This window comes from Suncus etruscus, chromosome 2, assembly GCF_024139225.1.
Source record: "Suncus etruscus isolate mSunEtr1 chromosome 2, mSunEtr1.pri.cur, whole genome shotgun sequence".
Taxonomy (NCBI): Eukaryota; Metazoa; Chordata; class Mammalia; order Eulipotyphla; family Soricidae; genus Suncus; species Suncus etruscus.
In genome coordinates, this window is record NC_064849.1 from 65,124,999 (window position 1) to 65,141,708 (window position 16,710).

At 39.3% G+C, this 16,710-nt stretch overlaps 1 protein-coding gene across 1 annotated transcript in view; it reads right to left on the reverse strand.

The window, feature by feature from the left end:
- Window positions 1-1,783: 1,783 nt before the first annotated feature.
- The window catches only part of LOC126001715 (dehydrogenase/reductase SDR family member 2, mitochondrial-like), a 31,511-nt gene continuing 16,584 nt past the window's right edge, over window positions 1,784-16,710 (reverse strand). The window contains exons 5-8 of the mRNA XM_049768968.1: window positions 3,831-3,882; window positions 2,551-2,685; window positions 2,170-2,225; window positions 1,784-1,895 (exon numbers count right to left, since the gene is read on the reverse strand). Of these exons, the coding sequence (XP_049624925.1) occupies window positions 1,784-1,895; window positions 2,170-2,225; window positions 2,551-2,685; window positions 3,831-3,882 (355 nt within the window). The remainder of the gene's footprint in view (window positions 1,896-2,169; window positions 2,226-2,550; window positions 2,686-3,830; window positions 3,883-16,710) is intronic.

A 16,710-nucleotide genomic window follows, 5' to 3' on the forward strand; every position in this document is an offset into this window, starting at 1 on the left:
CTCAGGGGACCATATGGGATGCTGAGATTCAAACCCACCATCTTTCTGCATGCAAGGCAAACGCCCTATCTCCATGCTATCTCTCTGGCCCCAAATGTTCAACCTTTTATTTTATTATTTTAAAGGTTTGTTTGTTTGTTTATTTATATATTGATTTTTGGGCCACACCTGGCAAAGCTCAGGGTTTACTCCTGGCTCTGTGATCAAAAATTGCTCCTGGCAAGCTTGGGGGACCATATGGGATGCCAGGAATCGAACCAGGTCCATCCTGGGTTGGCTGCATGCAAGGGAAATGCCTTACCACTGTGCTATCTCTCCGGCCCATCAACCTTTTATTTTAAAATGAGTTAATTCAGCTATTTTGTTCATTAAGACAAACATTTAGTTTTTAATTTTTATTTAGATATTAAATAAAATAAGTTTATTTAGTTAAGCAATACTCAGGAGGCCTGGGTGCCTCTTCAGTGATTCTTGGTCAACCATGCCTTCGCTTCAATGTGAGACCCAAGGATATGGTGCTGCTTGGGTCCTGTGTGCTGGAAAGTGTTCAGTTAATCCTAGCGGTTCTCAGTTGCCTCCATGGTTATACTCAGAAATACTCTAGAGACCATGTTGAACCAGGAACTAAATTGGGGTTTGCCCATGCAAGGTATGCACATTAATTTCTATACTATATATCCAACCCTGAAACTTTTTATTTATAGTACAACAAATTAAATTCAAGGTCCTTCTCAAGCCTATTGGATTTTTTTTGTTTATTTTTTGGGTCACACCCAGCAGAGCTTAGGGGTTACTTCTGGCTCTGCACTCAGAAAACACTCCTGGCAGACTTGGGGACCATATGGGATGGTGGGATTCTGTCCTGGGTCGACTTCGTGCTAGCAAACACCCTATTGTTGTGCTATCTCTCAGGCTCCAGCCTATTGGATTTAATTATTTTAATTGAGAAATATAGTATATAAAAATACATAACATGTAAAGTTAGAGTTGAAATAGATATTACAAAGCTAATACCAGTAAAACTGTAACCCAGGTCAAGAAAAGTGGAAGAATAAGATTAGGTCAATATTTGTATGTAGGTTGTCAAAATAGTGATGTGGTCCTGCCTTGCTTTAACATTCTAAAAAATCATGTAGAGATGCTGGGCATGAATCAAGCCCCAGCCACCCTTGGTTGAGAAGCATTTCTATTCCTGCTCACACCTGCACTTCCAGGAGTACACAGTGCTGGAGGGAGCAGGTACTAAGAAATTATTAGGGTACCTAGCAATGCCCACAGCTACAGCGTCAGCCCTTTCTGCTTTCTTTGCAGGCTTGGCCAGTATATATTTTGTTCCAAGTTGCTTACCTATGGGGTGGCCTAGACTAGTGGTTGACAAATGGTCCACAGGTTTGAAGAATTTGAAAAGCAATGTTCTGCAAAAGCACTTATAACCAGTGTGTAGACAAGTGTTGGTCTGCAGATGTTAAACAGCTGAAGAACACTGACTTAGACTTTTCCCCTGAGGTTCTTTAATCCCCTGACTGATCAGACCATTGTTGGCTATGGATGGTAATAAAGATATTAATCATAGGGGTGATTGGGGAAGGGTCAAGCAAAACTTAATGATAGTTCTATGCTATAGATTGTGTTTTATTTTTGGATGCTCTTGATTATCTCATACTCTATTTTTAACTTACAGTGTGATTTAGATCACAAATTCATCATTAATACAAGTGTTTCAACAGGGTGGTCCCTAGTCACACAAGTCTTCGACTTCAAGGAAAGCCTGCGCACACGTCATTCAGAGGTGTGGGGAGAAGCCAGCCACAGCGATGGTCTCGCCTGAGATATAGGCAGCATCAGGGGAGCACAGGAAGGACACCAATCCTGAGCAGTCCTCAGGTACCCCCTCTCTGTATGGGAAGAAGAGGAGGGGCTGAGATGAGGTCTTATCCCCCTTAGCCTGGGCCCTTGTGGGACAGAGTCAAGTCAGGACCCCCATGTGGATGAGAGAGGGGCGATGGGAGGAGAGGGACCATCTCTTCTGGGAGGTAGCTCATCACTGGACTGGGGAACCCACTAGAACTCAGAAAGAGGAAGGAGTAAGAACCTTCAGAGGGCACCAAGGGATATTTGAAGTCATGTTGCCCCAAATCTATGAAGGACACTGTCTTGCCAACAACCTACCTCTGAATTGCTTCTCTTTCTTTAATTATGTTCCATGCGGCTGGTTCTTCAGAAATCTAAAAGACAGACCAATAGTCAGTGCTACTTAGACACTTCCTGGCAGCTGTATCCCACAGACCTAGACCCTCAAGTGGTATGACTTTGTTTAATGGTGAGGCAGGTGAGGGAGGGACCCTTCCCACAGAGAACTGACTCCCATTCTTCTCAATGTTAGGTAGAGACTGCTAAGCACCCAAACTGTGGCTCAGAATCCAGGAGGGATAGGGGTGAGGCTGCGCCTCCAGATCAAAGAGTATAGATCTCTTTAACCAGAGTCTTTCCAGGGACAAGGCAGTGATAGGGGGTGGGGATGGGTCCAGGAACTGCTTTGGTACTCACTGCTTTTTTAATAAAGTCTGTCTGGATGAGTCCCGGTGCTATGCAGTTCACACGGATGTTCTTTGGAGCCAGTTCCTTGGCCAGAGTTTTGGTGAGTCCTAATATGGCAGTTTTACTGATATTGTAGACTCCTAATTCCTATGGAAAGAAATAGACTAGAATTGGGGGAAAGGTAGAGACCTGGGTCTTCCAATATCTGCTTGAATGCCCTTTTCTATAAAGATCTCAGGATTTAAAATTAGAACTGTCATAGAACCCAGCAATTCCACCTGTATGAGTCTATCCAAAAAATATAAAATCAATAACTCAGAGAGTTATACCCCTTCAGTATTTATGTTAGAATTATCTATATAGTAGCCATGTTATGGAAACAAAGTGTCTTATTGAAAGGTGATTGCATAAAGAAGATGTGGCATAAATAGACAATGGAATAAGAATAACCTATTAAAAAGATGAAAACTTGCCATTTGCTAAAAAAATGGAAGAAGGAACTTGAGGAAATGATGTCAAGTAAAATAAATTAGGAGAAAGAAATAGTGGATAACTGCATCAAAGTATGCAATAGAAATGAATAAAATTGATGAATGGGGAAAAACTGGATACTGACAACAAAACAAATACTACCAGAGGGGAAGAAGGTGGAGAAAGGGTGTCAGGGGTTTAAGTGATGTCAGTGGATGTTAATTTAAACATATTAAAAAAAAACAATCACTCCAGATCATGTGTGTGTGTGAGAAAGAGAAGGAGAGTAAGGGAAAGGGAGAGAGAGGGGGAGAGAGAGAAGGAAGGAGGGAGGGAGAGAGAGAGAAAGAGAGAGAGGATAGTTTCCACTAATTGTACTGTATACTCTACCCTAATTGGGAAGAGAAAACAATCACTTTTGTATATGGGTAGTTCTGAGAAAGTAATTGTCAAATCTTGGGTATGTTTTGGGGGAGCCACATCTGGCAGTGCTCAGGAGTTACTTCTGGTTTTGTGCTGAGAATTTCTTTCTAGATACTAGGAGGACCATGTAGGATACGGAGTAGCTCGGCAGCATGCAAGGCAAATACTCTACCCACTCTGCTATTGCCCCAGTCCCAAACCTTGGGTTTTTCTATGCACCCAATTTTCCAGATGAAATGGAAATAATTTCCCTCTTGCTAAATCTGGTGCCAAGGACAATTACAATTACTTTCTTTTTTCAGTGCTGGGGATAAAACCCAGGACTTGACACAAGTAAGGCAAGTTGCTCTACTACTGAGCCCTCCCACCCAACCCCTGCCCCCAACAGTCATACTTACAACAGTTGGGTTATAAGCTACAACTGAGGAGACCAGGATCACTGAGCTTTGCCTGGAAGAGAGAGATGGAGAAGATTGTGGGGGTGGTGGGGAATATATGAATTGAAGGCAGAGATCCATGATTATGGCTGAAAATATAGGTCGAAAGCAGAGGAAGAGACATTACTCTGGACCTCGTGGACATAAATATTTCTATTTTTTAAAAGGTCTTCAGTGATGTTTCTCTACTTATGTCTGTAAATCCATTTGTGCTTTGAGTTTCTTTTGTTTTTACAAGAAAATTTTTGGCTACAGACCATAATTATTTAAGTTATAGAGAAGATCCAGTTTTCCATCTTTTTAGTTTTGTAAATTATATCATTGTAAAGAATTTACTTGTTTAATTGCAATTTTAGGTTATATCTGATACAAAGACTTCTTTGGCATTATCATTTTCTTATTTTACTTTTTTTTTCAAAGATTTTAGGTTAGTTTTTTTAAAAATAAAATCTTTATTTAAGCACCATAATTATAAGCATGATTGTAGTTGGGTTTCAGTCATAAACAGAACACCCCCCTTCACCAGTGCAACATGCACACCACCAATTTCCCCTATCTCTCTCCTCCCCCACCCCTGTCTGTATTCAAGACAGATATTCTATTTCTCTCATTCATTAATATTGTCATGCTAGTTGTTAGTGTAGTTATTTCCCTAACAGCATTCACCACTCTTTGTGGTGAGTTTCATATTGTGAGCCAGTCCTTCTGGCCCTTCCAGCCCTTAACTCTATTGTCTCTGGGATTATTACAATAATGTCATTACTTTTAAAAAAAAAAACTTATAGATGAGTGAGATTATTCTGTGTCTATCTCTCTCCCTCTGACTTATTTCACTCAGCGTAAGATTTCATGTACATTCATGTATAGAAAAATTTCATGGCTTCATCTCTCCTGATGGCTGCATAATATTCCATTGTGTATATGTACCACAGTTTCTTTAGCCATTCCTCTGTTGAAGAGCATCTTGGTTGTTTCCAGAATCTGGCTATTGTAAATAGAACTGCAGTGAATATAGGTGTGAGGAAGGGATTTTTGAATTATGTTTTTGTGTTCCTAGGGTATCCTTAGGAGTGGTATAGCTGGATCATATGGGAGCTCAATTTTCAGTTTTTGGAGGAATCTCCATATTGTTTTCCAGCAAGCCTGGACTAGATGGAATTCTGACCAGCAGTAAATAAGAGTTCCTTTCTCTCCACATCCCCACCAGCACTGCTTGTTCTTGTTCTTTGTGATGTACGCCAATCTCTGTGGCGTGAGATGGTACTTCATAGTTGTTTTGATTTGCAACTCCCTGATGATTAGTGATGTGGAGCATTTTTTCATGTGCCTTTTGGCCATTTGTATTTCTTTTTTTGTCAAAGTGTTTGTTCATTTCTTCTCCCCATTTTTTGATGGGATTAGATGTTTTTTTCTTGTAAAGTTCTGTTAGTACCTTGTATATTTTGGAGAGTAGCCCCTTATCTGATGAGTATTGGGTAAATAGTTTCTGCCACTAAGTGGGTGGCTCTTGTATCCTGGGCATTGTTTCCTTTGAGGTGCAGAAGCTTCTCAGCTTAATATATTCCCATCTGTTCATCTTTGCTTCCACTTGTTTGAAGAGTGCTGTTTCCTTTTTGAAGATTCCTTTAGTCTCAATGTCATGAAGCGTTTTATCTACATGTTGTTCTATAAACCTTATGGTTTCAGGTCTGATATCCAGGTCTTTAATCCATTTGGATTTTACCTTTGTGCATGGTGTTAGCTGGGGGTCTGAGTTTGCTTTTGTTTGCATGTGGATAACCAGTTGTCCCAACACCACTTGTTAAAGAGGCTTTCCTTGCTCCATTTTGAGTTTCTTGCCCCTTTATCAAAGAATAGTTGATTGTATGTCTGGGGAACATTCTCTGAATACTCAAGTCTATTCCACTGATCTGAGGGTCAGTCTTTATTCCAGTACCATGCTGTTTTAATAACTACTGCTTTGTAATACAATTTAACATTGGGGAAAGTAATGCCTCTCCTATTCATTTTCCCAAGGATCGCTTTAGCTATTCGTGGGTGTTTATTGTTCCAAATGAATTTAATTTATTTAAAGAAAATGCATCACATAGTTGTCATAATTGATCATAATACATTTGTTTTAGGAAGACCAAAAGCAAAGTTATAAAAGAAATAGAAAATTGAAAGAAAAACTAAAGAGATGGAAGAGAAAGAAGAAAAAGTTCAGTAGCAAGTATATTTTTTAAAATTAAATCACCAATGAACTCATTTAAGCACTAGCAGAAGGTTTAGTAAGCACTTCTTTTTTTTTTAAGGATAAGAGGTAAAGAAATACAGTAAAAATGGTAACATTATCATTTTCTTAGGGCCATTTAATATTTTCAGGATTCATAATGATGTCCTTTATTTTTATTCTGAACATTGGTTATTTCTCTTTGGAATTTTCATTCTTGTAGGGCCCTTTAACGTTTTCAGCATTCATAATGATGTCCTTTATATTTATTCTGAATATTGGTTAGTTGTACCTTGTCTCTCCTCCCTCCCCTTGATCTTATCCATGTTCAATTTGTCAAAAATGTTTCTTTTTGTTTGTTTGTTTGTTTGTTTTTAGGTCACACCCGGCAATGTTTAGGGGTTCCTCCTGGCTCCACGCTCAGAAATTGCTCCTGGTAGGCATGGGGGACCATATGGGATGCTGGGATTCAAACCACCATCCTTCTGCATGAAAGGCAAACTCCTTACCTCCATGTTATCTCTCCGGCCCCCAAAAATGTTACATTTTTTAAAGTAAATTTTTTTAGTTTCTTAGTTTAGGTTGACTATATATTATTTTAATTTCCATAGTTTGGATGAAATAGTTAACTGCTCTTTCACCACAAAAGTGTCCATGGTAGAGTGAGTTTTTTGCTCACTGTTTTTTGCTCTTTATTATTTCATTTTTCTACTTTTTCTTCACTTACATTTGTATGTTTTATTTTATTTTACATTTAAAATAATATAATATTCTTGCTTGTTAGCCCATTCTCCATTCTTCCTGTAACCTTACCTGTAAATAAGACCTGCCCATTTCTGGGAGAAGTCTTTGGTAGGTAACAAAAGGTTTAGCCTGAGGGGCAGGGAGGATTGATTAGAAGATTTTGGAGGATGGAAGGAGCAGGAGGAGAGATGGCTGAGAGACAATGTACAATGCAGGGCTGAATAGGGTTCCAGAGTAAAAGGTTATGTTAGGCCACCCATGGTGGGTAGGGCCTTGAAGAAAGATGATATCTCCTGAAACCTGTCTATGGATTTCCTCGCCACTACCCTGAAACCTCAGACGGGACAGCTGGAAGGGGTTGCAGACATGTGGTCCTGGGCTGGAGGAGAAAGGCCTCTCACCCCTCCATCACCATCCACCACTATCCAGCCCATCCAAGAGCTGTTATGCAACATTTGCTCACTATTATCTACAACCTCTGAGATATATTTATTTCATTGTCTATAAAGAGGATTAACAATATGGATTATGCAGTTAAGAGTCCAATGGGTAGGACATTTGCTTTGCATACAGCTGATCTAGGTCTGGGCCTTGGCATTCCACATGTTCTCCTAACCCTGCCAGGAATGAATCTTGAGCACAAAGCTAGGACTAAGCCCTGAGTACTTCCTGGTGCTATATGAAAACAAAAGAAGCAAAAAATAATAAAATGTAGATGGTATGTGCAGTAGATGAGCTGAACTTGTGTTGTATAATATGTTGTAAATTTGTGTTGTGAATAGCTCTTTTATAGGGGGACTGGGCCACACCTGGTGGCACACAGGGCTTACTCCTGACTGCGCTGTTGAGCCCCTTGTGGGCTCAGAGTACCAGAGGGGTTGCCAGGGATTGAACTTGGGTCAGCCACATGCAAGGTAAATGCTCTAACAGCTGTACTATTGCTCCAGCTCCTTCAAATACATTTTTAAAAATAAACTTTTTTAATTGAATCACTGTGAGATATAAAGGTACAAAACATTCATGATTGAGTTTCAGTCATGCAATGTCTAACACCCATCTCTTCATGTTACCAAGCAAATAACTTCTTGATTCCTAGCTTTTACTAGAATTAAAACTTTCCTACCAGTATAAACTTGATCAACAAAAATGAAAAACTTAGTAAATCATGAAATTGACCTAAAAATCATATTGTTTCCTTGTCATATAGTTTTTCTTTCCTTTTGTGTGTGTGTGTGTGTGTGTGTGTGTGTGTGTGTGTGTGTGTGTGAGCCAGACCACCCAGTGTTTACTGATAACTTAAATGGAATGAACAACATTTGAAATACTTTTTCTTTGTAGAACATGACAAAAAGTCATCTCCCATTAGGAATAATTTACATAATTTCACTGTCATATTGATATGTGGTATTCTTAAATCCCTTCAGTGTTGGACTATCCTAATTCATATCCTGACCATTTTGAGTCAAGGGTACTATTATTGTCCTAACTTTGTTGATTTTGGGCCACATATGACTCTGCTCACAGCTTACTTCTGGTAAATATCCTCAGGGATCACTCCTGGTAGGGTTTTGGGGGTCATATGGTGTGCCGGGGAATCAAACCTGAGTTAGCCTCATCAAGGCAAGGCCTTACTTGCTGTATTCTCTCTCTGGCCTCAATTGTCTTGTTTGGTTTTGTTTTATGGGAACCACACCCAGTGATGCTCAGGAGTTATACCTGGTGGTGCATGGGGGGCCAGATGGGCTGTTGAGGATCAAACCCAGGCCAGCTGTATGCAAAATAAATGCCCTATCTGCTGCCCCTGTCCTAACGTCTTAAGATAATGTTTAGCTCATTAATATTTTTATAAAGTAATTTTAGGGTTATAAACCTTTTTCTAAGTTCTCTCTCTCTCTCTCTGTCTCTCTCTCTCTCTCTCTCTCTCTCTCTCTCTCTGTGTGTGTGTGTGTGTGTGTGTGTGTGTGTGTAAGGAAAATTTGACTCTGAACAAAAACATTCACTGAGCTGCGGGGAAAGTATTATGGCCTTTTTGGAGTTGGTTCAGAGAATAATTTGGGTAAGAGGAGACAGGAAGTGACCATAAAATGCTGACACTTGGCCTTAAAGGAAAGTTCTGGAGTGGTAGTGTGAGTTGAACATAGTTTTCTCCAGTGAAAGAACCATAACTGGTTACTAACCACAACTAAGAACATTATTTCAAAAAAAAATCCTTTGGTCTCTGGAAATGATCTAAAGGGCATATAGTAATACAGAAACACCAATTCAGGAAAAATCTACTAAATCTTAGTGAGGCCACCATGACCCTAGTGACAATGTTCTTGTCAAGGCCACCAGGTCTTCATGTGGCTAAATTCAATTCTCAGCTCCCATTTTTGTCTGACTTGACCTGCCAGCATTCTAAATCTGTTGATCTCCCTTTAAACCATGAAATGCTTTCTTATACTGTTCTGGTTCCTAGTTTTCCTTCCTCTACATGTGTTTCTCCTTCTGCTTGCAACACTAGTGTCCTGGAACTCCTTCGATTTATTTATTTATTTATTTTATTTTTTGGTTTTTGGGCCACACCCGGCATCACTCAGGGGTTACTCTTGGCTCTATGCTCAGAAATAGCTCCTGGCAGGCTCGGGGAACCATATGAAATGCCAGGATTTGAACCACCATCCTTCTGCATGCAAGGCAAACGCCCTACCTCCATGCTATCTCTCCGTACCCTCCTTAGATTTCTTATCCCCTTGATGGCTTCATCCAGCAGCATTGTTTTCAAGAACCACAAACCTGCTAATGGCATTCAGAATAATGTTCCCAGGACAGGTATCTTTACCAAACTGCTTGAGATCTCCATGAGTTTGTCTACTGCCATCTCAAATGAAAAACGACAAGTAAAGCTCCTGACTTGTGCCCTTTCCACAAATCTTTCGCCCAGCTTTTCTCATGATTACAGCTGAGTGGTTCAAAAACACATCATATAGAGTTTTTTTATCCCTCTTCAAATTCCACATCCAAACAAATAATCAGGTAATCTAGTTGGCTATTCCTTTAAACTTTATTACAAATTTGGGCCAGAGCAATAGCCCAATGGGTGGGGTGTTCACCTTGCATGTGACCAATCCAATCCCTAGGAACCCATTTGGTCTCCCCAATCTGCCAGAATTAATTTCTGAGTGCAGAGCCATGAGTAAGCCTTGAATGCTCCTGGGCCCAAAGCAAAAAACAAACAATACACTTTACTTCTCTCCATCTCCACTGCTGTTCTTTTTTTTTTTTTTTCCCACTGCTGTTCTTAACTACCTTTTGTTTATTTTATGAGCTGCTGGTTTCTATCCTGGCCTCTTGTGTAAACAAAGCAGAGGCCACTTGTGTTTCTTATCTCATTTCTTATTATTGCCTTCCTTGTTCTAGTCACAGAGACTTCTAGCTGTTGTTTGAATATACAAAACACATATCTGCTTTGACTTTTTGTACTTGCAGTTCCATAGTTCTGGAACATCCCATATTCCCACAGTATACATATGTCTCACTGCCTCATCAGGATCTGACAAATCTATTTTTACTTCTGGTCAGAATTTCTGAAATTGGGCCAGAGAGACAGATCAAAGGGCTGAGTACATGCAAAACATGTTCAACCCTCCAGTCTCTGGTTTAATTCTTGGTCCCAAACACTACTAGGAATAACCTCTAAGCACTGAGAGATATGGCCCCACAAATCAAAATATAATCAAATAGATAAATAAATAATAGGAATCTTTAAAATATGCAATTATCAGGGGTTGGAGCGATAGCACAGTGGTAGGGCATTTGCTTTGCACATGGCTGATTTAGGACAGACCTTGGTTTGATTCTCTGGTGTCCCATATGGTCTCTGGAGCCAAGAGTGATTTCTGAGTGCATAGCCTGAGTGTCACAGGGTGTGGTGTGGTCCAAAAAGCAAAAAAAAAAAAAAAAGTAATTTCAGGATTTTTTTCAAAGTCAAGTATATTTGGGAAGGATAATGTATAGAGTTAATATTGAATATGAATATGCTAGCCTTAGAATTAAGTTTGTTTTTATATAGCTAGCTAGTTGAGAGAAGAGAGAAAAATTTTCTATTTGAAATATTCCTCAACCAAAAAAAGGATTAGGGGTGAAGAGTGGGAGTTGGGTAGGGACAACCTAAGTGCCAAGGGGCATGAGAGGGGCATTCATTGGAAATCTCCAAAAAGGGGGCCAGAGCGATAGCACAGTGGTAGGGCAGCAGACCCAGGACAGATCCAGGTTTGATATGGTTCCATATGGTTCCTCACCGTGCACCCCCCACCCCCAGCCTGCCAGGAGCTATTCCTGAGTGTAGAGCCAGGAATAAACCCTGAGGGTCACCAGCTGTGGCCCAATTAAAAAAAAAAAAAAGAAATCTCCAAAAAGGAAAATGAAGAGAAGGATGTGGAAGATATGGTTTTCCTTTTTAAGACTTGCATGGTACCAAATTAGCATTGGAAGTCTGAACAGAATATGTAGGAAAAACATTCCAAAATCCTTTGAGGAAAAGCAGATATAATTATGAAATTAATTAAGATATATCTAAAGGACACGAAGTTGGTTTCACATATTATTTTAACTTGGGATAAAAAATAAAAACAAGGAAAACTAATTGTGTAGAGAATAATGAAGCTGTATGGCCTTGTTTAGCTCTGGGAAGCTTTTTCTGAACCCTTGGAATTCCTTGGAGGAGTGTCTATTATTGTTATTATTATCATCATTATTATTATTTGAGGTATAAGAAGTAATTTGACTTTGTTTTACTTTTCATTATTATTATTTTTAATTTTTTTATAATATCTCTATTTAAGCACCATGATTACAAACATGTTTGTAGCTGGGTTTCAGTCATAAAAAGACACCCCCCCTCACCAGTGCAACATTCCACCACCAATGCCCCTCACTCCCTCCTCCTTCATCCCCTGCCTGCAAGACAGGCTTTCTACTTCTCTCTTATTAACATGTCATGATAGTTGTTAGTGTAGTTATTTCTCTTACTGCAGTCACCACTCTTTGTGGTAAGCTTCATACTGTGAGCCTGTCTTTCCAGCACTCATCTCTACTATCTCTCGGCATTATTTTAATAATGTCTTTTATTTTTCTTAAAAACAATAGATGAGTGACACTATTCCGGTTTATCTCTGCCCTCTGACTTATTTCACTCTACAAAATAGTTTCCATGGCCATCCTTGTATAGGAAAATTTCATGACTTCATCTCTCCAGATGGTTGCATAATATTCCATTGTGTATATGTACCACAGTTTCTTTAGCCATTCGTCTGTTGAAGGGCATCTTGGTTGTTTCCAGTTTCTTGCTATTGTAAATAGCGCTGCAATGAATATAGGTGTGAGGAAAGCATTCTGTATTGTATTTTTGTGTTCTAGGAATGATATAGCTGTATCATATAACAGCTCAGTTTCTAGTTTGTTTGTTTTTTGGGGTGGCACACCCGGTGACGCTAAAGGATTACTCCTGGCTTTGCGTTCAGAAATCGCTCCTCGCTTGGGGTCCATATGAGATGCTGGAGGATTGAACTGCAGTCCATCCTAGATTAGCACATGCAAGGCAGGCACCTTACCACTTGCGCCACCACTCTGGCCCCAATTTCCAGTTCTTTGAGGAATCTCAATATTGTTTTCCATAAAGGCTGGACTAGACGGCATTCCCACCAGCAGTGAATAAGAGTTCCTTTCTCTCCACATCCCCACCAGCATTGCTCGTTCTTGTCCTTTGTGATGTGCGCCAATCTCTGTGGGATGAGATGGTACCTCATAGTTGTTTTGATTTGCATCTCCCTGATGATTAGTGATGTGGGGCATTTTTTCATATGCCTTTTGGCCATTTGTATTTCTTTTTTTTTTTTTTTTTTTTTTTTTCGTTTTTAGGCCACATCCGGTGACGCTCCGGGGTTACTCCTGGCTATGCGCTCAGAAGTCGCTCCTGGCTTGGGGGACTATATGGGACATCGGGGGATAGAACCACGGTCCGTCCTAGGCTAGCGCAGGCAAGGCAGGCACCTTACCTCTAGCGCCACCTCCGGGCTCCAGTCATTTGTATTTCTTCTTTGAGAAATTGTTCGTTTTGTCTCCCCATTTTTTGATGGGGTTAGATTTTTTTTCTTGTTAAGTTCAGTACCTTGTATATCTTAGATATTAGTCCCTTATCTGTTAGGTATTGTGTGAATACTTTCTCCCATTCTGTGGGTGGCTTTTGTATCCTAGGTACTATTTCCTTCGAGGTGCAGATGTTTATCAGCTTAATATAGTCAAGTCCCATCTGTTTATTTCTGCTTCCACTTGACTGGAGAGTGCTGTTTCTTCCTTGAAGATTTCTTTAGTCTCAATGTCATGGAGTGTTTTACCTATGTGTATTCTATATACCTTATGGTTTCAAGTCTGATATCAAGGTCTTTAATCCATTTGGATTTGACCTTTGTGCATGCTGTTAGATGGAGGTCTGAGTTTACTTTTTTGCATGTGGCTACCAGTTGTCTCAACACCACTTGTTGAAGAGGCTCTCCTTGAGCCTTCTATCATTTTTAGCCATTTTCCCTCTCATGCATTCTTGCCCAAATCTTAGAAATCCTCCAGGGTCCAAATTAAAATGGAGTTTCTTTCATGAACCCCTGCCTTGTCTATAAAGGTGGAAAAAAAAAGTCTTTAACTTGTCCAGGTCCTACAACTAAGAATAATAGTAGTAAAATATCAATATCATTATAGTATTGATATCATAATCTCAATATATCAGATATATTATTAATCTCAATTATCAAGATAATTTAATAGTATATTAATATGTAACTATAAAGTATGAGAACTTATTGCCATACATATATCATTATTTAAGATAACATAATTAGACTTGTATAATGATTTTACATCATAAATATTAATATTAATTTCAATATTATTTTTCTATTATGGTAGTGAAAATGTGTTCTAGTAATATTCACTTGAAGATTATGTTTATTATTAACTATAGCAAATATGCATAGTCTTATAATGTGCACTTTGCTTGATACTTGACATTTTTCATCATGTCAGTTCATCTTCTATTCCACTTCCATTATTGTACCCATTTACTAGGTAAGAAAATGAAAATCCAAGGAGTTAATTACTAAGAATATGTAGTGAGTGACAAGCTTGGAGCTAGGTTCATCTCTGACTCCCAGTTGCAGACTAAATTCATCCTTTACTAGTTTTCTGTTTGTGCAGCTAGTTTTGTACCAGGAGTACCTACCAGCAGAGGTTCAGGCAGAGGCTGAATGGGTGACACCATATTCCTAATCCACAATTCAAACCAGATTCTCTGCTTTAGTCTGATTTTTGTTTGTTTTTGGGCCACACCCGGCAGTCCACAGGGTTTACTCTTGGTTCTGCATCAGGAGTTACTCCTGATGGTGCTTGGGAGACCATATTGGATACTGAGCTTGAACCTGGCTTGGCTCTAAGTAAGGCAAACACCATACCCACTGTGCTATCACTCTGGCCTCCTGTTTTAGTCTGTTTTATGTACTCAGTGCCAAGAGAGAATATTATTCGATATAAGAGACTTGTTAAAGACAATACGAAAAGGTTTTCGTATTACATACATTACTGATATTCGACTTTTTAAAAACATAACGAAAGTGAAATTTAAATAAACTTGGCTCAATTTATGGAGATAGTTCAAATGGCTGGAGTGCTGTCTGGTATCCATAAGCCTGAGTTCCATTTCTTCTTCCCATTTCTTCTTCTTTTTTTTTTGTTTTTGGTTTCTTTTTTTTTTTTTTTAATTTTTTTTTATTTAAACACCTTGATTACATACATGATTGTGTTTGGGTTTCAGTCATAAAAGGAACACCACCCATCACCAGTGCAACATTCCCATCACCCAAGTCCCAAATCTCCCTCCTCCCCACCCAACCCCCGCCTGTACCCTAAACAGGCTCAACATTTCCCTCATACATTCTCAATATTAGGACAGTTCAAAATGTAGTTATTTCTCTAACTAAACTCATCACTCTTTGTGGTGAGCTTCCTGAGGTGAGCTGGAACTTCCAGCTCTTTTCTCTTTTGTGTCTGAAAATTATTATTACAAGGGTGTCTTTCATTTTTCTTAAAACCCATAGATGAGTGAGACCATTCTGCGTTTTTCTCTCTCTCTCTGACTTATTTCACTCAGCATAATAGATTCCATGTACATCCATGTATAGGAAAATTTCATGACTTCATCTCTCCTGACAGCTGCATAATATTCCATTGTGTATATGTACCACAGTTTCTTTAGCCATTCGTCTGTTGAAGGGCATCTTGGTTGTTTCCAGAGTCTTGCTATGGTAAATAGAGCTGCAATGAATATAGGTGTAAGGAAGGGGTTTTTGTATTGTATTTTTGTGTTCCTAGGGTATATTCCTAGGAGTGGTATAGCTGGATCGTATGGGAGCTCGATTTCCAGTTTTTGGAGGAATCTCCATATCGCTTTCCATAAAGGTTGAACTAGACAGCATTCCCACCAGCAGTGGATAAGAGTTCCTTTCTCTCCACATCCCCGCCAACACTGTTTATTCTCATTCTTTGTGATGTGTGCCATTCTCTGGGGTGTGAGGTGGTATCTCATCATTGTTTTGATTTGCATCTCCCTGATGATTAGTGATGTGGAACATTTTTTCATGTGTCTTTTGGCCATTTGTATTTCTTCTTTGTCAAAGTGTCTGTTCATTTCTTCTCCCCATTTTTTGATGGGGTTAGATGTTTTTTTCTTGTAAAGTTCTGTCAGTGCCTTGTATATTTTGGAGATTAGCCCCTTATCTGATGGGTATTGGGTGAATAGTTTCTCCCACTCAGTGGGTGGCTCTTGTATCCTGGGCACTATTTCCTTTGAGGTGCAGAAGCTTCTCAGCTTAATATATTCCCATCTGTTAATCTCTGCTTTCACTTGTTTGGAGAGTGCAGTTTCCTCCTTGAAGATGCCTGTAATGTCCTGTAGTGTTTTGCCTATGTGCTGTTCTATATATCTTATGGTTTTGGGGCTGATATCGAGGTCTTTAATCCATTTGGATTTTACCTTTGTACATGATGTTAGCTGGGGGTCTAAGTTTAATTTTTTGCAAGTGGCTATCCAATTGTGCCAACACCACTTGTTGAAGAGGCTTTCCCTGCTCCATTTAGGATTTCCTGCTCCTTTATCAAAAATTAGATGGTTGTATCTCTGGGGAACATTTTCTGAGTATTCAAGCCTATTCCACTGATCTGAGGACCTATCCTTATTCCAATACCATGCTGTTTTGATAACTGTTGCTTTGTAGTACAGTTTAAAGTTGGGAAAAGTAATTCCTCCCATATTCTTTTTCCCAATGATTGCTTTAGCTATTCGAGGGTGTTTATTGTTCCAAATGAATTTCAAAAGTGTCTGATCCACTTCTTTGAAGAATGTCATGGGTATCTTTAGAGGGATGGCATTAAATCTGTATAATGCCTTGGGGAGTATTGCCATTTTGATGATGTTAATCCTGCCAATCCATGAGCAGGGTATGTGTTTCCATTTCCGTGTGTCCTCTCTTATTTCTTGGAGCAGAGTTTTATAGTTTTCTTTGTATAGGTCCTTCACATATTTAGTCAAGTTGATTCCAAGATATTTGAGTTTGTGTGGTACTATTGTGAATGGGGTTGTTTTCTTAATGTCCATTTCATCCTTATTACTATTGGTATATAGAAAGGCCATTGATTTTTGTGTGTTAATTTTGTAGCCTGCCACCTTGCTATATGAGTCTATTGTTTCTAGAAGCTTTTTGATAGAGTCTTTAGGGTTTTCTAAGTAGAGTATCATGTCATCTGCAAACAGTGAGAGCTTGACTTCTTCCTTTCCTATCTGGATTCCCTTGATATCCTTTT